This window comes from Strigops habroptila, chromosome 1, assembly GCF_004027225.2.
Source record: "Strigops habroptila isolate Jane chromosome 1, bStrHab1.2.pri, whole genome shotgun sequence".
In the NCBI taxonomy this organism is placed as follows: domain Eukaryota; kingdom Metazoa; phylum Chordata; class Aves; order Psittaciformes; family Psittacidae; genus Strigops; species Strigops habroptila.
The window spans coordinates 46,625,001-46,646,998 of record NC_044277.2 but is presented as its reverse complement, the minus strand read 5'-3'; the positions used below and the strand labels follow the sequence as shown (position 1 = coordinate 46,646,998).

General features: G+C 41.8%; 1 protein-coding gene across 6 annotated transcripts in view; it reads right to left on the bottom strand.

Annotated features, from left to right (window-relative positions):
• KCTD1 (potassium channel tetramerization domain containing 1) overlaps positions 1-21,998 on the bottom strand; it is a 100,276-nt gene that overhangs the window by 23,141 nt on the left and 55,137 nt on the right. For all 6 annotated transcript variants that reach the window (XM_030501431.1, XM_030501447.1, XM_030501422.1 and 3 more), the window contains exon 2: positions 9,331-9,509. In XM_030501431.1, coding sequence (XP_030357291.1) covers positions 9,331-9,509 — 179 coding nt within the window. The remainder of the gene's footprint in view (positions 1-9,330; positions 9,510-21,998) is intronic.

Here is a 21,998-nt window from a genome sequence, read left to right as displayed (position 1 = left end):
TGACATTGCTGCAATTACACCCAGGCAACCTAACAAAACAAATTCATTGTATGGCACAAAATATTTCCAATTCAACATTGCAACATTTATTTTTTAATTACAGCACAAAGACGACTTTTGGGGTGTGGAAGGACGTAATCCATCATTTGCTCTGAAGTGACACACTTATGGCAAATGCTGTGCATTATAACTTTCTACGCCACAATAAGCAACTACAAGCAACTTCTTAGGCAAGGAATGCAAAGGGTTTGGGTGTGGTCCTGGGAGATGCTGCTTATCCCTCCATCTCCCTCCGTGTCAGCGGGAGCCGAAGGCAAGCCACATGTTGCTGCACTGGGACTTCAGTCGCTCCTCCCATTTTGTACGTGTCACAGAGCTTGTGACAACTCTCTACTCACATAAAAAGAGTTTTCACCGTTCAAATACGGCCTGTGCAAGAACACAGATACAATTTTTAATTAAAAGGAATGGGATTTTAACAGGTCAGTTAAAGAACAATTATGTCTACCATTTGACTGACAGGCATGTCACATTTTACTATGAAAACCCCACTGGGGTACAGGAGGTAGAATTAATCTTTATAAATTGAAGAACTACTGAAGTATACCCAATTGCATTTGATACTGCTACGCTCAACCGTCTCATCTTAAGAACAAAACCCTTGCCTCTTCCTATTACTCTTCCCTTTCACCTTTTTTAATCGTTCTCGAACAGAAAGTTTTTGATTCACAGCAGCTGAGCTGCCAGTGCTGCTCTCCTTCACTGAGTGCCAGTTCTGCAAAACGCAGCCGTGTGTAGAAATGTAAAAGATAGGTCTTCACTAATTAGCTTGGGTACCAGACAGCACAGCTGAGTTAGCTGGAAGCAGGATAAACGAGTCCAGGTGGAGCGCTGCGCTATATTGCTTTGAGCACCAGAGCTAGCCCAAGTGTCTACACACACCACACTGCACTGTGGAAGGACTGGGTGCGAAGGTGACTGTGAGCCCGCTGCTTTTCTAAAGGCATGCCCCTACAAATCATGCCACAAGAAGCAGCTACAAACTCAGCTTAAATGCTTTTAAACTGTTGCAGGAGCCCCTCAGTTCTCTGAAGCAGGCAGAAAGTGCCTAGAAAATTGTCCAAATGAAGCATAGAGACAACTGTGCTGGAAGAGTCCTAAAGACCCAAGCTAATGTACACATTGCAGCTGGAAACAATTTATTTGATTACTGATTCAAAGACTCAATGAAAGAGATCAATATCAATGAGTCTCAGAGCATCCTTTCAACTGATGTCACTAAGAGTGCAAGCACCATCTGAGATATCTATAAAATATGCTTGCTGCTTAACAACTCAAAGAAAGCTCACCATTATGAGCCAGAAAACCAAGGATGTGTGGGGAGAAAGGGACAATCACGGAGGCAATGTGCCTTGTTCTGGTCAGGTAAAGATCACTTATGACCTTTATGAGCTCTGACTCCTTCCATCAGAGATAGAAAAGTGTAGTCGAAAAAGAAATAAAGACAAAGCAATGAGGGAATTCAGATGATAAAAGTAAGGTCAATGCTCAAAGCAAAATGGGAACAGAAGCAAGGTACTGAAGGGCAGGAATCAAAGAGACAGCGACATTCTGAGAGTTGTAGACTAAGGGAGAAAGAAAGAGAACAAAAGACAAAAGCTTGCCAGATTACAGTTGTCTGGTTATAACATTTGAATAAACTGCAGACCAGTTAGTTAGAGGAAACATCCACGTAACAGAAACTGGTGACATTCCCTTGGCCAACACAGCATTTATGCTATATTTGCATTAAAACAAATGCAGATAAGCATTTGTCCTAAGCAGTTTTTACCATTTCCTATGCAACCTTTGCAAATACATCCCCAAATGCTGAGCAGACTTGTACATGTGAAACAGAGTGTTATGGTTTAAGCCCAGCCAGTAACTCGGAACCACGCAGCCGCTCGCTCACTCCCCCTCTTCTTCCTCCCCCCACTCGTGGAGGGATGGGGAGAAGAATCAAAAGAGTGTAGCTCCCACGGGTTGAGATAAGAACAGTCCAGTAACTAAGGTATAATACAAAACTACTACTGCTACCACCAATGATAATAATGATTAGTGAAATAACAAGGGGAGAGGATACAATTGCTCACCACCCGCTGACCGATACCCAGCCTGACCCGAGCAGTGATCTGGGCCTTCCGGGTAACTCCCCCCAGTTTATATACTGGGCATGACGTGCTGTGGTATGGAATACCCCTTTGGCTAGTTTGGGTCAGGTGTCCTGTCTCTGCTTCCTCCTGGCTTCCCCTCCTCCCTGGCAGAGCATGAGACTGAGAAAGTCCTTGGTCGGAGTAAACATTACTTAGCAACAACTAAAAACATCGGTGTTATCAGCGTTGTTCCCAGGCTGAAAGTCAAAAACACAGCACTGCACCAGCCACTAAGAAGGAGAAAAAAAATGAGTGCTCTAGCTGAACCCAGGACACACAGCCAGCAGGTTGATCATTACCAGAAAGAAGTAAGCCAGAAATTGGAATCTATATCCTAAAGCTCCAAACACACCCAAGAGGTGGCCGGGTGTTGACGGTAAAACTGGAAGCCAAATGTTTACTTCTGCAATTATGTACTTACTAGATGCCAATTTGCTTAGCAACTACATTGCAAGCAGTTTATGCAAGAGCAGGATAAGAACCTAGTGCTAACATACAGAACATATAGAGGTGCCCGAGTACAAGGACTGAGTACAGCAAAAGGCAAAACAAACCACTTAACCTCAAGACTATGCCTGAAACCTAGACTCTATCAGAAATGACCGATAAGTAGAATACTTCAGTGACACCTCAGTTGATAATGGGCTTTTCCTTATCAGATCAGCAAGACCCATAGACTCAACACTGCTTTTTTCCTTCCCCATATTTTCTTGGTCAGAACGAGAAATACTGCTTGGGTGCCTTCAGCTACTGGGTAGAAAAATACAAACGCTACAACAATAAACTGTTTCTCATTGACAAATTTCCATTCACAATGCTTATATCAAGCAGACTTTGCAAAGAAAGGATTTCTCAGAGCACAAACCCTTCACATAGTTATTGACAACCTCCCCTCTCCTGACTTACAGGTTGATCCAACCCATATGACCTCACACGAGCCTAGTGGGAAAGGCATCTATGAGCCATACTGACAATATGGATATGGATTTTCTTCTTTCCCCTCAAGAAATATGTTTGTTACTTCAGAAGACTACCAGCCTCAGAAACAAGGAGCTGAAGCCCTTAGCTCTGTAACACTCCTGAATGTGGGCATTTATTCCCCTGGATATTTCCATCCACAGTCATAGCCATGCAGCCATAGTTAAGCATGGCATGAACCCCTGCAATATTGAGTCTGCATATCTGCTTTCTCTGGGTCTGCATATATGTAAAGAGTACTTTAGCAATCCTCTATCTTGATTTTGCTGTCATTTTACACATTTGAGTGCACAAGCATTGAACAAGTACAAAACACCGCTTTTTATCCTCCAAATAAATAACACACAAAACCACTTTTACTGACACTCAGAACAGGAAGGCAACAGCTCCATGGCCCCTTTCAGCAAAGACTCACCACCAGTTACTGACCACATGATATGAGAACCTGCTAATCTGATCGTGCTATTTCTTCTACCTAGTCACCAGCCACAAACAGCAACAACTTGCTGACCTTGCAAGTTAGGCATATTACAGGACTAACATTTGGAAAATATTCACTTCTACTGAGGCAACAGTGATGATTGACCTGTGGTGATCATTAATTGAGGCAAAATGAGGTCAATATATACCATAAGTTCAATATATGCACCTAAAGATACAATTAATCTTGGTCAGAAAACTCCTCTCTGAGCTCTTCACTTATATGTGTTTTACAGGAGATTTCTCTTTACAACATCAGTTGTCTAAATTCTCTGAAATTCCTGAAATATGCATAATTTATACTATCACTGACAGTTCTCTTTTTATTTTGCCTCCCAAAAAACAACCAACTATTCTGCATAACTGTATTGAGTCAGGTCCTCATGAATCAACATTGAAGTTTTTACTAATACATGTTAGTGATGAGAAACAGCTGATGATGTTGGTGTATCTCAGTTACCGGCATCTATAAATATTTATGCTTAGAGATAGTAATCTTTTACACTTTCAATCAACATCTTAAAGCATTTTACAAATTGCTTTTTTGTTAACCTCAGTAAGAAGTAACCCAAGTTCAAAGTCAAATCAGTTATCTTGAGTCACAGAACGGGTCAGTGAGAGAGTCAACGTATTTCACTGTCCCAAGCCCTCCTTTTCCCGAGCCACAAGACCATGCAGCGATCAAGTGATGAAATTTAAAAGGTGAATAACTAGATGAGCAGTTTGAGAGGTACTATCCAAGGTGAGCAGGAAACTTGTGACGGGGCTGCTCTTGTGGAGGTGTTACAGAGGGAACTCTACACGAAGTGCAGAACGCCCTCACCACAACAGATCTCCTACAAACCAGAAGTCTCCAGCATGGTGTTGCAACTCGCAGAAGTTTGAACTCAGGGCCATGTCACTGTCTTATTTTGGAACTAGGGATAGTCTACAGAGAACAGAACTTGCCAAAGGTCTGGAACTGGTAAACAGTGCCAACCTACCTAATTCATAGCAAGTCCTTGGAGGTCTACCTATGTAACGTATGAAGGATAAGTCTCACTTGCAAACTGTCAAAAAAGGGCAAGGACAGTCTGGGCATTCTCCTAAGTAATTATGTGCCCCTGATGGGGAAAAAAAAAAAAAAAAAAAGACCAACCAAAAAAAAACCAACCAAAAAACCAACCAACCCTTACCAACCCCCAAAAAAATGCCAGTGTCCTAATTGGATGCAAGTGTGTGAAATTTAATTTCCCTGAGGGCTGAGAGTGAAGATTGGGTAAGAAAACTGGGACACAAATGGATTGGTTCATACGAAAACCTGAAACAGCCCTGGGCAGAAATTTGGAAGTATTGTGAAATACCGTATAAGAAGAATCCATCTTCATATGCAGGGAGTAACTCAAGATGGGAGATGTAGCAACGCAAACAGATATCTCAAGAGGTTCTACAAAGAAATATATAGAAGGTTTTAAATGAAATTTTCCCATTATGTGGTGAGAATACAGGATGCGGCAATCCAATTTCATGGTGTTATACAAATATTTGTACCAGATGACTCGGACAGAACTAATTAAAAAGTCCAGATCCTTTGAACATATGAGATAGACAACAACACTGCTGATATTGCTGATATTGCTGACATCAGAGATATCAGACAGCTGATGCTCATATGACCAAAGTTAAATGTCTTCCCATTTAGTTCTGATAGTCAGTTGAGGATGTTTTAGCCTGGTGCACAATAACTTTTGGTAGGTACCATACAGACAGCATTAAGGTTGAGAGATGTAGGAATGCAAACTCCAAGCAAAGGGTTCAACGCTATTGCAAGATGATAATGTACTGAAAGAAGGACAGTTGGCTGCTCAGGTTAAAATACCAGAACTAAGAGGCCTGTGCTTCCTGTACTCATAGTCATAAATTCTGAAACTTCAATCCATTTCCCTCAAGCTCTAGGGAACAATGGGACAGCATATATGTGCCTCAGCTCTCAGGGGAGCAAGACTCCATTAGTAGACCCTCATCCATATCCATCTTCCCTGCAGTGAAAAGCAGACCTATTTTTTAAAATCTTCACTTGCACCCCTCCTCCCCAAGAATAATAAAAATAATAGTGAACCCAGATCTTAATAACTTTGTGTTGCGCAATACCATCCTGGCAACTTAAAGCAAACCAAAGGTTGTTGAGGAGGGCATGATCAAGTTCAAAACAGAACAATTTCCAAAACCATAAGACTCCACACAGAATAGAAAGAATTTATGTGGTCCATTCACATGGACATATGAATAACCATCAGTTGACATCTCAAAAACAGGAGGAACAATCTGCACATGGGTGAATGCATGGAGGTGTAGTGTCTTGGTGAAGAGCGCTGCACAAAAGGACGCCTGCCCCCTCCTCAGGCATTTAAAGGAAATTACTATCTCTTTTAGCAGACTGACCTTATATTAGATCTTCCTGGTAGCTATACTGATTCAAAGTTCCTCTTCTTGAAGCCTAAACCTAGCAAATTGTATTATTCAGCTGCATGAGATTATGTCTGAAGCATGGTCTTACTGGTATCTTAGGAAAACCTGAAGCCTACTGGTGAGATAAAATAATCATATGGGATCTTCTGGTGGAAACAGTAGGTTCTCCTTGGTCTGGAAGGTAACTGGGCTCCTTTGAATTCTATGCTACTGGATTTTTAAAGGAAAATAATTTTTTTTTAGCATTATTTCAGCTTCAGAATTTAAAATTCTAGGATTACTTGATTCAAACCATCTATTAGATAAGCTGCTTGTCTGTTGGATTGCTTCACTGTACCAGCCTTTGGCCAAAACACAGATAGGCTCTGATTCCTCAGGTTCTTCAATCACAAGAGCATTTGAGAGAAGCCCTCACGGGTATCTCCATAGCAAAAGGCAGGGACCTAGCAACAGTAGTAAGACACTTTTATGATGACAACTGGGTTTCTTTGGAGGAATGAATGGATACCTGTCAGCAGGCATTTTACATATCAAGGAACAAAACAGGCTGGGGGATCTAACAAAAGAATTATGGAAAATGAGCCCTGTGAGCTACAAGTCTTTACCTGATATCATTTAAGAAAGTCTGTTTTTAAAGTACTCTTTTCAGTTCCTACTCTGCTGTCCAGGAAGGAGAAATTAAAGAGGCACAAGATGAGATGCTATTGAACCCAAAAGGAGAAGAAAGAGTACACTTGATCTGTGAAGAGACTGCTCTATCAGGACAGGTCTCCTTCACAGTAGCAAGTCACAGTGACTCCAAAGCTGCTGGTTTGGATATCACCCTCTCAATCTCACAAAGAAAGATGACTTTGGTACCTGGCCCACAGATGAAAGGTTCATTTTAGGCTTCTGGCCCTTAGACTACATGTAATACGAGTCAGAAGCCTAATGACTTTCATGTCTCAACTTGTTAGATGCTGGAGCCTGCAACCTATGCCTTGACTCATCCCTGGAGCAGTGCTCTTTCAGGCAAGATAATGAAGACCTTATTTTTCATAGACAATACTTCATATGACAGTAAGCCTCAGGAGGCTTCAACTGGCCAAAGATATCTATGAGACCCTGCCTTAGTTTTGATCTCATTCACATACACACGATATTGGCAGAAAAGGAAAACATACAAGCAATGTTGACCAAACCCTTGGATTAACTAACAAAATCAGACTGTAGATATAGACTAACTGGGTCAGGTTCCAAGGAACAATCTGTATTAAAGTCTAAATATTATTGGATAATTTGTACCCAGCAGTCACTGCAGATATATATGTATGTACACACACACAACCATTCAAAACCAACCACGTTAAGGTAAAATCTCACAGATAAAACCCAAATGACTATATCGTGATTGCCATCTTATTGCTTCATGCCATCATCTTGACATTCAAATGAGTTTAATAGTTGCTCTTTTGAAGCTGCTAAAGTTAAAAAAAACAAACAAACAAACAAATAAATAAATAAATAAAGTTCTGTAAGTGGCTGAGAATTCCAGGTTCTAACAGCTATGGTGGAAATACTCATCAAGGGGTTCAAAAGACACTTACTGTCAGAACTGAAACACAAACGCATGTCAGAACGACTTGAAACAAAATGACTGTAACTCAGAGCTTTGGTTTTCTTTAAATTATGTTTGAAGAGCTTTAAAATGCTTAATTTATTAAACCAGCTTTGATACTACAGGCATACCTTCCACTTTCAAGTGCTACAATGGCTGAATTGAACACAGAATACATTAAGCCTAAATTCCACTGCCACCATACACAGTTATGAAAGACTTCTTAGTGTTTCTTCACTTAAAGTAACATGCTGTCCTGTAAATTTGACCTGGAAACAGAAGGTGCATGTATTAATAGCCACAGCCTCTCATACTGCACATGCAACAGTTTCAGACACCATCGCTACTTCAACTACTGAAAAAACGCTAGTAATCACAACTCCTAGCAGCTGAACACAAGCAGCTCCTAAAAAAAAGTTTCCCAAAATGATAGATTTGGTTTTTGAAGAACAGTTCAAGTTTTTCCAGACATTGCTTCAATCTATTCTTGTGGGCCTGTGCTTTGGTGTGGCTTCTATTACTTCCCTCTGCCTGGCCGCCTTTGAGGAGCTTGTCTTAAGAAAGGCCATGTGTCCAGCTGTTTCTCTTTATTTACAGTTCTCTTCCTCTTGCCCTGTCAACTCCCAGTGTCAGAAGCACTACTCCAGTCCCACCTAAAACTACATAGGCAATGTTCAGAGGCAGTAGTACCAATGAAACCCGTGCTTAGAATGAAATCCTGTGAAGTGTGCCTTGCACTCTTTGGAAAGGCAAGTCAAGAGTTGCTGGATCAAGAAAAGTGCTAGAAAGACCAGGAGCGTAACACTGCCTTCCCTCTACTGCAGGATTGGGCAGTGAAGGACAATGTATAGACTAGTACTGTGGACACAATCAACCTGCTGACCGATAACCAACCCTTAGAATTACAGTATCACTACAGTGTTTGTCTGCCATCACTACGATGTAATATCCACATACGGCGTGTTCAATGCACTGCTGTTTTCTTAAAGCTGCACTCTTATTTCATCTACTCTACATACACTGTTTGCTCATGCATGCAGAAGTTTTCTAACTGCTTAACACCAGTGAGCTACCAGAGTCACAAACGTTTCATTCAGGAGGCAGGTGAGAGTTAAGAGTCTAATTATTTGAAAAGTCCTAAGATTCTATAAAAAGTATTCAGTTAACGCTGTTCTATATTTTGTTACATCCAACCTTGCCTTTACCTCAAGTGGCACATCTGAATTACACATGCAGGAGAGTGGTTACAGCTCCAAAAGAAACAAAATAAATACCCCAACACCCCCACCTTTGGACTTAAATGCAGTATCACTACAGGTTTTGAATGTAATAAACCACAGAACGGGTGCCCTGGCACAAAACCAGAATTCTAGGTGGTAGAAAGTAAGTGCTCTTTACTATCAACTTCATTTTAGTGCACACGCGCAGGGATTTGCAGAAGTGCCATTTGTCTGAAACACAGTGGAACAGGGAAAGAAATGTCAGTCTGTAACCTCTTACGAACAAAGAAACCTAATTTAATTTTGAAACAAAAGAAACTAAATCTATCATTCTGAGACAGCCCCAGGACATTCAAGCATGAAATGGAAGAAAAGGAGTTGCCAAAGACATGCAGAACAAGCTTTTTAAAGTTACCTGGAATCGGGATATTTTGTAAGCGTGGCCAAGCTGCTGGTATACATGTGCCCACCCACATCAATGTGAACTGGTGCGTTGGATTTTGTGAGCTGTGCTGGAGTGGGGATGCCTTGATTGTTCAATGGAGATGCAGGGGATCTAGTGATCAGAGGTCTTGACATATTGGGCCGACTGTCCTGTGAAGAGATAGACCTGGGTTAATGATCTCCTTAAAAACCTCACAGAAATCCACAGTCTTGAGTCAATAGCACTGTCTCATAGTCTCAGCTGCTTATGATTTTTATCTTATTAAAGCACAGACAAATATTCGGCAGTTTTAAAAAAAAAAAAAAAAAAAAAAATCAATCCAGCTCTAAGAGTCTTTACTGGCTACGTTTTAAATAAGTGGGGCAAATCCCCCCTTAGAAATCATGTTCAATAAAACAAGTTCTTCCTGAATACTGCTCATGACAGACAATCCATACCAAAAGAAGAAAGGTCATTTTCGTACTTAAGAGCTGATAAAGGTTCTGACAGAAAGAGCTGCAGACAGAAAGACCATGAAAATTACTATTTTCCTTAGTTCAGATGACCCCAGGTAGACTTTCTGTTCCTTCCCAAGCCCTCCATCACTGCCGTACAGTCAGAACAAAAATACAAACCCTCAGCTCCTCCATCCTGCACACTCTTCTCTCGAACTCCCAATTCACATAGCACGGAAACAGAAGCAGAAACACCTGGACTAGTCAACTGCTCATGGACTGCAGACCACTGGATATCGGCAGCCTTTGAGAAAGACATTTTCCATTTAAAAGTTATACGTATGGCGACAGATGCCCCCACGTGCCCGCATAGGCTGCAGGTCGGAGTGACTTCCCGAGGCAGGCGAGCTCCGGGAGCGGAGCGGGAGCCAATGCTTTGCTGATGAAACCAACTTTTAGTCACAAAGGAAGAGATGTAACGCCAGCAAACAGCAGAGACAGCCTGCGCGCGCGGCGGGTGGGGCAGGGCAGGGCGATTTGCTGGAGCCAGTAAGGCAGGCTGCATTCAAAGTTGGGGATTAAAATAGAAATGCGTTCGAGAGCGGTTTTGAGACAACCCCGCTTTCGACTGAAGGAAAGCTCCGTATGGGGTGGAATCTTATAGGGATGCCCTGAGAACTAAGAGCCCTTGCAAATTACTAAGTTTTACATTTAAAAGGTAAGCAAAGCAGCGAGAAGCCAGATACACTTCATCACAAAACTCTCTTTGTTCTTTCAACACGTCTTTCAGCTGCAAAATGCAATGGATTCCTCATAAACATTTCCACAGAGCCAGGCAGCAAGCCTTGCAGAAGTGGAGCATGGCTGTGAGAGAGAGTTATGGGGTATTCAGACTAGCAATGCCTACCGCCACTGAAAACATAATTTCTCCATTTTTCATGGCTGTTAAGAGGCTCAAACCATAAGAGCAATGCGAGCCAGGTAAATGTCTAACTGAAATGATTTACAGGCCAATGTTGCACAATAAATCCAAGTAATATGTAACAAAAGGCATCCATAAACCACAAGGTACTTAACTAATTTTCTTTCATACACAAAAGCAAGCTCAGGTCAAATACTGATAAAAATGAAGGGGATGAAGAAAAACATCTAGTTTAGATTTGGGGGGGGGGCTGGATTTCTTCTGTTTCTTTATAAGCAGAAGTTAATATAAATCTGCAGAATACCATGCTTAATCACTACAATTGCTTGAGGAGGTGCCTGCAGCGCAATGAAGACAAGTCCAGACAAAATAAGGTACACACGCTATGCAAAACTAATGTCTGCTATAAATGCTATGTGGTACAACCACCACCCAAGATGCTACTGATCTGCAGTATGATATTTAGTAAAATAATGAAGAAAAAATTAAAAACAACTGGAAAGGTGAAAGTAACAAGGCAAGGAATGATCCAAACTGGGAGGGTGAAAAAAAAAGCATGCATTGGATGATTAGCAAGAGGAAAGCAGCAAGTGTGAGGAATGGAACACATTTCAGTGCTTAAAACCAGACTAACAGTTTGATTTTATTTTAAGTCATCAACAAAGGCTGGAACTTAAAACAAAAAAACAAATTCTATAACTTGTACAAAACAGACACTACCACTTCCCTCAGCAGGATCTTCTCTGGCAGAAAAACACAGCCCTGTTGCAATTCAGCACACTGCAGCACCACCGAGTCTGTAATAGTTTTTCAATTGGACACATTCTCCTGTATACCCTGCCTGGGGCTGCTCGGGAGAAAATGAACAGATTTGCAGGGTTAATATTGTAGTTAGGCTGGGACCTCATTCAGCATAGCTGTGATAGCGCTGGCTGCATGAAACGGTAGAAGAATGTGTAGTATAAACATCACTGCCAGGATGGGAGATAGGTCAAAGGGCTGTGGGCATTTACAAAGCAAAAAACCCCCCAAAACCGTAAGAAAAAAGGGAACTTGCTTCCAAAACCAAGACGTAACCAAGCTGCCATTTACACACTTTACCTACTAAAACTCCCAAGAAATAAAAAAGCTTTATAATACAACCTTTTGCTATCTCATTTCACCCTCCTTCTTTCCAACATTCCCCCCTTCGAGTTACCTGCATTTATTGTGCCTCAAGAAACAACACCCATCTGCTCAGTGTTTAGGTATTAAACACAATAATGCTAACCTTGCTCCAGCCTTAGCTCACAAAGCACATTTCCCTGGATAAAACCAGTTCACTACAGTTTTGGAGACCACTTTGAAATTAGGCAATGGTATTTCTACTGCAGTTGCCTCAGAGAAATTAAAGCAGAAAAGGGATTTAGAGAACCAGGTGCTTAAAAAAAAAAAACCCAAACAGTTTATGTGGCCCAACCAACAGCATAGAACACCATCCAACATGTATGGCATTAAGACCACTGACATTTAACAGATCAGAATTAAGCCACTGCATTAGTAAAATCACTGTATTGTTTTCAGCTATGGAAAAGATAACACAGGGACAAATAGCCCCTCTGAAGAAATACATAGCTCATGTTGGATTACTGCAAACATGAAATGACCAAAGTTGGGTAAAAAATAGTTAGAACAAGGCACTGCTGGTAAATGAAACTTCTACTACCTAAAGTGATTACAAATATAATTCCTTAGAAACAACTATGGGAGGAGAGAAGGGAATCATAGAAACTAAACCTAACAGGATCCAGCAAGCTATCCAGAACAGCTGAAGACAAGGATCAAAAAGCTCTTCAAGAAGCCTTTCGTGGTGTGCTTGGTGTCAGGCAGGTGAGACTTGCACCCAGGAGGGGTTTATAGCTCAGCCACGGCTGTTCTCACATGGGAGATCACAGAGGTTGGCATCTGCCTCGGGAACTGCAACAGCTTTATTCACAAGCAGGACACAAAGCACAGCTAGCGCCTGCGCCTGACCTTCCTGATTGCTAACAGTCTATTTTTCACTTGGTACCTTTTCTTATCAAACATTGTAATATTTACCCTACAAAAAAATAAATAAGACATGAAATCCTAGGTTTTACAACAGTTCTTGTGGACCAAAATACTTCAAATACCTTGTAAAACATTTATCATTATTAGTACTCAAAAATTTTCCTTTTCTAACAACTTCTCAAAAAACATGAGTTCCGATTTCCAATCAGAATGAATTTATTACTGAAACTATGTACTCAAAAGTGCTAAAATCCCTCAGGTTAAATGCATTTAGGTCATATAAAACTTTTCAGTTTTGGTTCAGCACACAAAACTACTGCTCTATTAGAGCAGTTTGGGGCTCCTCCACTTTCCTGCTGATATTTGAAGGAGTCTTTCAACAACAAACAGTTTGTACGTCCATGTCTTTTGAGTATATCTGAACCTGCTTCTCATTTTCTGCTCTAGGCAAGCCCTTCTAGGGCAAGGCTCAACAAAAAAGCAAAAGCAGCCCTGCCTGAACTCCTCCTCCCTGGGATTTACAAAAATCCTTATGATTTAGAATTTCTTCTACCAAAGGGGATTGAGGATCATGAGAGAGAGCTTTTAGATCTTTTCTCTTCCCTGCCTTTTTCTTCTACACCACCTTCTTCCCAACTCAATTCAAGAATATTGTTAAAGAAGAAGCCTTTGAAAAAACACAGTAGCTGTAGGGCTGAGACACACACCCATGCAACTGGTCTACCAAAGAACAACAACATCAGAACCATGCCAATCTTCTGGTAGCAAGTGGAAAAAATGATAGCTGAAGAAAGTGAGCTATTACAATGTGCTGCTAAGCGTACCAAAAAAAAAAAAAAAAAAAAAAAAAAAAAATCAAAGACACAGGAGGCTTCCTCCTCCTGTCAATATATTCACTCATACACTCTATGATTAGCAGGGTGTTATTTACACTCTGTGGTCTTGAGTAAAGTCATTCCAGTTTCCTTCTTAAGCCAGAAACCTTGACAAAATCCATGCCACTACAAGACAACCCGAGCTCACTCACAGAAGGACCGACATTCAAGTACAAACATCTGCTTGACTCACTGGACTGCGGGGATCACTTTAGGTTGCAGGTCATGACATTGCTGGCTAGGGTTATTATAGCCAGCATCTTCCCTGCGAGCCAGCTCAGCTCAAGCAGGAGTGCATATATATGCTACTCAATGTACTGTACCTCCAACCTTTGTATCAAATTCTAAAACTATTGCACACTCCTTGTCACAGTCCAAGCAATTATTACTGCTGAGAAACTCGGAGTTACATATTTCAAACTCTCTTGGATTTTTGGGGGAGGCGAGGATAAGCTTGTCTTATCTAGTCTAGACATTAGACACTATAATCATGCAGTAGTTTATTCTAAAGCATCAAATCTGTCTGTATTTATTATCTTTGTTTTACAACAGAAAGCCACGAGAGAGATGTTTCTCCTCACAAAAGCTTGGTGATGCCCAGGAAAAGCTGGCAACAGCAGTTAGCACACCCACATCAGCCATCTCCAGCAGAAATGTCTCCTCCCCATACATCCCACTGCATGGGGAATGAATCCAAACAGTGAACGAACTTCAGAAGTTAGAGACAAATCACTTTTCCTTCAGTACAAAGCAGAAATCACTCAAGTGTCATTCAGGGACAGCTATGCACCTGACTCAGAAATAAACAGCAGTCTGATGCTTACGGGTGCTTCTGGGATGTGGGAAAGTCCTGTTCAAGTCCCTCATCCAAACCAAGAAGATTAGGACTACTCTCAGATTCAGCTCCCGCACAAGTGTCCCCAGTTTGAGGATGCACTTTTTCAAAACAAACATTTCATTAAAGATTAAAAAAATAATCCTGATCATGTCTTACCACAATGCTTAAACAAGCACGCCCACTTTTTCTATTTCAATTCAGCAAAAACAGTCACCACAACAAAGAGGCTGGAGAAAGCATTTATTCAACATAAACAATATCAGCACAGTACAAACAGCACTTCTGGAAGGTGTAGCAAGCAGGCAGAGATACAGTGGTATGTGTCTAGGAAGCCCAGGTGCTTGTCCTGCTCAAAAGGGGAAAATCCCATCCTCGGCACCTCTATGGGCTGGCAATATCCTCACACCAAATTCTCTGGCTGTGGCCATGGTACACTGAAACCACAGATGACACCAGGTTGCGCTGGCCTCTCAGACAGAGTCCTGCAAGGTGATCAAAGATGACCGCGTGCACAAGACAGAGCGTGCAAGCTGCATTTTGGTCTCTTAAGGTGTGCATGCCACCGTGGTGCCTTCTCTTCACCTTTGCTCTGAAGACTCCAGAAGCACAAAGAGGCTGCCTAGATCTTTGGCAAAAGTTCACACATGAGCACATCCATACCATTCCTGCTTCTTCACCCTTACACCGATGGTCAATAGCTCTCTGAGGCCATGGTTCGGCTGCACTGATGCCACTGGGTCTGCAAAACAAAGGAATAGCGTATTTTTTTTTTCCCCAGCAAAAATACGCTGATTGCACTTTCATGTTTTGCCTTTCATCAATATAATCCAACTGCTCTTTCCCTCACAGCTGTGAGCTTCAGTCTAGCTGACTCTGAACATTACGAATTACGTCTATAAAGCAAAACTCCGAAACAAGTGTTTGAGTGCCACATGAAAAACACTATCAGCTGCAATTCAGTGCCACAGTAAGCTGAAATATCAGGTCCCCCGAGACTCAATGGTAGTACTAGAATTACTGTTTTAAACCTCTGGAGGAAAAGCCTCATTTTAAATGCTGAATGTCTGTCAACATGTGGCAGAAGGTCAAATTATCCTCTGCAAGACAGTAAAATACAATGGAGAGCTTGAGAAGCAGGAAGGTTTTCTTGAGATGCTGAGGCAGACCTACTACTGTACCAAGCAGCTGCTTCCTCCTCCTCTCCATAAGCACAGTACTTGCAGCACTCAGTATTATTTGCAGAAACACATGCAGCAACACATTTTAGAAAGGTGGATGCTACAGGGCTGCCTGACAGAGGGGGCAGGAATACCCACAGGGTTCCATCATGGCCAAGGTATAAGGTATAGGCCATCTTGAAACAAAACCTTGGCTGAAACCCTTTCCTAGAGGTGCCAGGAACCACGTTAGGCTGTCTTCTATATCCTGCAATAGCCCATACACAGATCAAGCCTACAAAGGTGATAATGGACCTCTTTGTCACACCAGAGCGGCTATAGCAGTGGTGACCGGAGCACTTACCTGATGGGACAGTTTGAGCTGTTACATCCTCCTGTCCCAGAGGCACTGGACCCGGGGTGAGGCGCTGATCTGGCCCCCTCAAGATGGGGGTTCTTCGCTCCACATCCCACATGCTGGGTGCTCATAGCCTCCTCTTCCTCGAGATGCTGGTGCTGCTGAGCATGTACTCCACTCAGTGATGCAAGTGCTGGAAAGATTGTGGTTGCATTTCCTTGCTAAAACGAGCCTTGCTGGGATTTCATCAGAGCTGATCAGGACCTACGACAAATGCCACAGGTGCAGAGAAACAAATGCAAGGCAAGGGGCTGAAGGAAGTAAGGTATTTGTGATGGATGGAGAGACCTGCCTACCTGGAGACGCAGGACAGTTAAAAATGCCCTTGGATAAGAGCTTGAAGACACTTTGAGAATCCCAGTGCCCAGCAGCTGAGTCTGCAGCACACAGCTAACTTCAGCTCTAACTAACCACACCTTCATCAGAAACTGGCCACTGAGACCTTAAGAAAAAAAATCTATTAATTAACTGGAGAAAAAAGATTTAGGGATAAGGCAAGAGTCAAATCAGGACCTATGCTTATACCAGTACAGCAGTAAAGGCGAGTCCAAAATCTGGAAAAGGTAAAGTTTATAGAGACAGTATGTACCTTCTCATGTGCTTGTAAACTTCTTAGAAAACTTCCCTCAGCCTTGAAACTGCAGACAAAAGTTTAATACCTCCCTCAAGATATTCTGTATATTTGTACTGTTACGGAAGATTAACTCAGCCCCTTGCTTGTTTGGGTAAGCACTGCTGAGGCCAGCCCAAATGTTTTCATTTATTACATTCAGGCCCTGCAAGTAAAGCTCTGTTCTTCTGCACTGCCCACCCATTTCTTGCTGTGCACACCCTCTATGCTTTGGTCAAGCAAGTGGTAAATGTGGCTGACACAGGACTTGACTTAAACCCATGCAAGTAGGATCTCTGGCATATATCCAACCCATTGCACTATTAAAAAATCCACATGTAACTTGGGGGTCCAGCCCAGATTCATTACCCCCAAACACACCCACTTCCACTAGCCATGTTGTCTTTCATAATGGAAGTAGACGACTTCCACAGCCCTCAGACGTGCTGATTCGATTCTCACTCAGTAAAAGTGGCCATTTAATTTACAAGCAAAACTGGATTCGAAAGCTGCTCTCAATTACTGCACAGCACATCACTGCCCACCTGACACCATATAATCACAGGGTGGTTACCCCAGGATGCAGCAGGCAAAAACATCCCCTAACCATGCTGGAGGACGCAGTGTTTAGACAGAGGAGGACATGGGACCAAAGGTCAACAGACCTGCTGTGCTGCTTCTATGATAGGAGCGGACTGGATACCTGGCACTTCAGGCCACTTGCTCCACCAGGAGCTTGTCTGTTCTGCAGCGGCTTCTACTCAAGCTAGCAATAAAACTGATTTAGGAGTGGCAAAAAGGAATCATAACACCCCAGCCTGAGCCTTCTCTAACTGGACACATCCAGCTCAAAATAGTTCACAAGGTGTATCGCAAAGCACCTCCATGACCTTCACTCAGCCTTCTTTATTCTCACAGGCAAATGAGAGATCCTGCCAGATACTACAGAAACTATTACAAGCCAGTAAGTGCCAAGAGATCCCTTAGTCTCAGTGGAGAAAGGCTGCAGTCATTATGGACACTTAATAAAAAAATAAAAAAAACCCCACTATTAAACAGATGAGCAGTCCCTGGGAAAGAGGCTGCCAGCTCTGAAGAGCCTTTAGCAGCCTGGCAGCCCTGCCCACAACACTACAGCTGATACAAAAGTCTTTCCTTGTTCTGCCCTGAGGACAGTTTCATTTAGTTTCTTTTAAACCTGGAAAATAGGTCGCTTTTCTTCTCCTGCCTCTATCAAACCTCTGGTAGCAGAGACAACGTGAATTTACCTGTACTTCACAGGAAAGCAAGCACACAAAGGGAGTTTCACCTTTTGGCAAAGGACAAAGATGACAGACCAGTTCTCCTCCACACAAAGCTTCATTCATTCCAGCAAACATCATCAATCCAAACACCTTGGACCACTTCATCCTTGCTGCATGATGTGTGGCCTGACAGCGACTTTACAGATAACATACCTACATACTCTGGGGGTCCATCCAGAGTCTATACTTCCTCCATGAAAGAGGCAGCAGCTTGAGCAGCAATCCCCAGTCCCTGGGAATAGCCCTGCACACAGCAGCCAACAGCTCCTGCTGTCTCTGTGAGAGATGGCGAATCTCCCACCTTGTCTCCTGCACTGGTGAAGACAGGCGTGCAACAGCCACCTCTTCCTCACTGATGTACGTGGGGTTCGGGCTAGGAACGGACATGGGAAGGGATAGGGGAGCTCTGAACACTGGAATCCATCTTCCAGCTGTTCCCAGGTGGACACTTCTATAGGTGGAGATTATTAATAATGTAATTTTTAGTCAGACTTCTCACTCAAGTGTTGTTGCCTTTTATCCACTTCTAGCAGGCACTCCATGCATATTTTGTAAGAGTCTTTACATAAGAAAAGGACAAGAAAAAGAAAACACTCCCTCATGGGTTTAGAAGGAAAGGACTTCTGTTTGCCAGAACTATGCTGGCACATTTGAATGCAAAGTAAAACAAACCCTTAAAGATGGTGTCAAAATTGGAGTGAGAAAGAAACCAACAGGTTACATTCTTCTTGGACTGAGTTTGCAATTTGTCTGATAATCTTCTGGTGAGAAGCAACACCAAAAAACCAAGCATTGCTAAAATCTGTCTGTTTTGTTTGCGAGTTAAGATCCTATCAGTAGTACATGAATAAAGATTAACATCTTGAATTGCAGTCACATCTGAAGATTTTAAAGACCTATAAAAATGCAAACTTCAGTGGGGTAACTGGAAGATTGTCATGAACTGTCAGAATTTGAGAAATGGGGTTTTCTTCTTTAGATTTGACTCCCAAACTGAACAAAAATAAGCCCATACTGCGTTATTTGAAGTTAATTTACACTCCAGTTTGAATAGCACCTGCCCTTGGGTATGTTCCAGAAGAACATCTACCTTTCCACAAAGGGAGGCTAACACCCATTGTAAAACTTCCAGAGGCACATTAGATGTCTGTTCCCCCCGCAGCAATTTCACCCTTAGAAGTAGAAGGAACGCTGCCAGTTACAGCCTGTGCTGAGGAAACATGAGTTATAATTTTACCCTGGGAAAATTGCTGAACTGGGAGCTTCTGGTGTGGCATAGGTCTTGCCTTCGCAATCCAATGGTTCTTTTGATTCAGAGAGGCTTTGAAAGGGTGGTGATGAAAAACATAGCCTCTCCCTTTGAATCAGCCAGCTGCCTGCTTTCCTTTGCACTTTTAAAATTTGGTTTATTAATTTGCCTGGAAGCAGAAAGAGATAATACTGACCCATCTAGGGAAGAGACGCATTTTTGGACACATCAACAGAACATTATCTACTTCAGATTGAACATGCAAACACAACACACACCTTCAGATTACCCAAAAAATTTCGTATCTGGAATCACCTTACGAGGCTTAAGCAAAACACAAGAAAGCCTCTATTAGCTCTTCCTGCCATATGAAGAAGAAAAAGGGAAGGGACAAATTACAAGGATCTAATAAAACCATGTCTTTGAAATGCTGTAACACACAAGAGCTCTAAGCACTCTCCAGATGTTTCTTGCAGCAACCAATAATAAAATATTCTCAGATGGAATAGTAATTTTGAAGACATTGTGTCCACTTAGTAATTATGAGGCTAGACAATAAAACAGATAGACAGCTTCATCTATAACCTAGCCGCATAAGAAAGGCACAAAAGGGCTTTAAAGCCATACATTTGTAATGATCTAATTTGTAATGAAGACATAAACAGAACTGCAATTTTGACAGTTACGGTTCAGTCTGGAAGAGAATTAGAAATACAGTGTGAAATTGTAATCTTAAATCATACATCCCTCGCTCCAGTATCGACGGAATGGGCAAAAAGGGTGAACTTTTAAGAGCTCTGCATCATTGTTGAGTTCCTCTCCTCTCTCCCATCCACGTCCCCTCCCAGCAGGTCTCGAAAGCTGAACTTAGCCAAGCAACAATCCTATCTCTCAAAAATAATAATCTACTTGAAACCCCACCAGAGAGACAGAGACTGCCAAGAGGGAGGACAGCGCGAGGAAAGGGTAAAAGCTGAAATGACAGGCTTTTGGGAAGTCCTTGTTAAAACAGACTGCAATAGGAAGCATTTACTCAGCTCTACCTATGCATTTCCATGGCTGGCTGGGACCTTTTCGTCTCCTCTTGTAACTCCCATTAAAATTATCAGCCTACAGATTTCATAACAACCAGGAGAATGAAAAAGCCCAAACACTATAATGAGAGAAATCGTTTTATCGTTAGCTATTTCAAAATGCACGTGGGTTACTTAACACCTCGGGATAGGTGACATGACACCACACAGATGCTCTGGGTGCAAGGGCAGGAAACAGCTTCCTACTAAAAATACACACATCAACAGGGGGCCTCCCCAGAGCTCTGGAAGTGGGATATCAATACAGCACACAGGACATGAACTGAAAGCCATCAGTGACCCAGATACTTCCCTAACTCCGCCCCGTATTAAAATCTGTCCATCTTTAGATTTCAAATCTCTCGAAGGAGTAGGTATGCTTTTTGGTGGCTGGTAGGAAGGGACTAAAATTCTAAATTAAGCTAAATATAGATGGGGTTAAATTTAAAACACTCCTTTAATGCAGCAGCACATGAAGGTTTTTAGTTAGTTTTACCTCTTTCTTGGTGTTTTGTGGAAATGCATTTAGGGACAAAGGGAAAAAAGGAATGGCAGGCATATGACTGTGAGGGTCAAGCAGCAATTTGTTTTAGTTAGTGTGAAGGGCAGGATTTGAAGAAAGGAAAAGACAGGAGTCTGCTCTGGAAGGCAAGAAGAGTGCTTGGCAAGATGATGACCATATGGCATATGAACAAAGCATATTTTAGATTTGGTTCATTTGACTCCATTATGTGTAAAAGATACTTTAGGATCCAAGGCTAAGAAACACAATTTTGATGATTGTTTTCAGACCTGTAGGGATTTCTCCAAGTAGTCATTGTAGCTCATATGATAAAAACATCCATTTGGCAGCTAATTTTAGCATTTTCCCCACAAGGGTGAATTAACCATGAATCTATATAACCATGTGCTATATGCTACAGGAGCCATCACTGCCACTGCCAATGTCATGAAGCTACAAATCACAGTCTACTTGTAGACAGAATGACCTCTGCTAACTAGCTCAGTAAACTTTTAATTTTATATTAAAAGGCTTTGATTTGACCCAACACCACAACAGACCATACACATAACTTTAGAATAGTGGATGAAATCTTACATAATATACATTCCTTCTTCGAAGCATGACCTGCTTCTAAGTCTGTGTTTGTGCTTCTACAGTCATTAATAACACACAAAGCACCAGTGCTTAGACAATAAGACCACCTGAAAATGTTTAAAGAAGCAGAAAGGACTACACTTGTCAATCAACAAGAAATGCCTATCTCACTTTATCTTTTTTTGGAGGCTTTTATTGCCTCCAATATACAACACATTTCAGTAAAACTGAAAAACAAGAAATAGACACATTAACATAAACTGATAGTACATATAGCTGTGTTACAACACAGCAACCAACAACAGAGAAGAATCACATCATTAGATGATTCCAAGGGATAGCTCAAAATTATCCTCATTCAAAATAACACTTCAAGAAATCTTTTGTTGGGTTGATGAGGAAGGCGGGGGAAGACTTCATCTAACTGAAGCTAGAGAAAACAAACCCACTGAATATCTTGAGTGGCAATAACCAGTAAGAATATGCTAATAAAGGGAAGCATCTTTACAGCAATAGAGAAAAAACAACTTTAAAGAAGGATCAAGACTACAAGATCTTGAAGTATTGAAAAAAAAGGAGCAGTCTGAGTATCAAAAGTATGAGTACTTTTAACGATCATGAGCAAAAC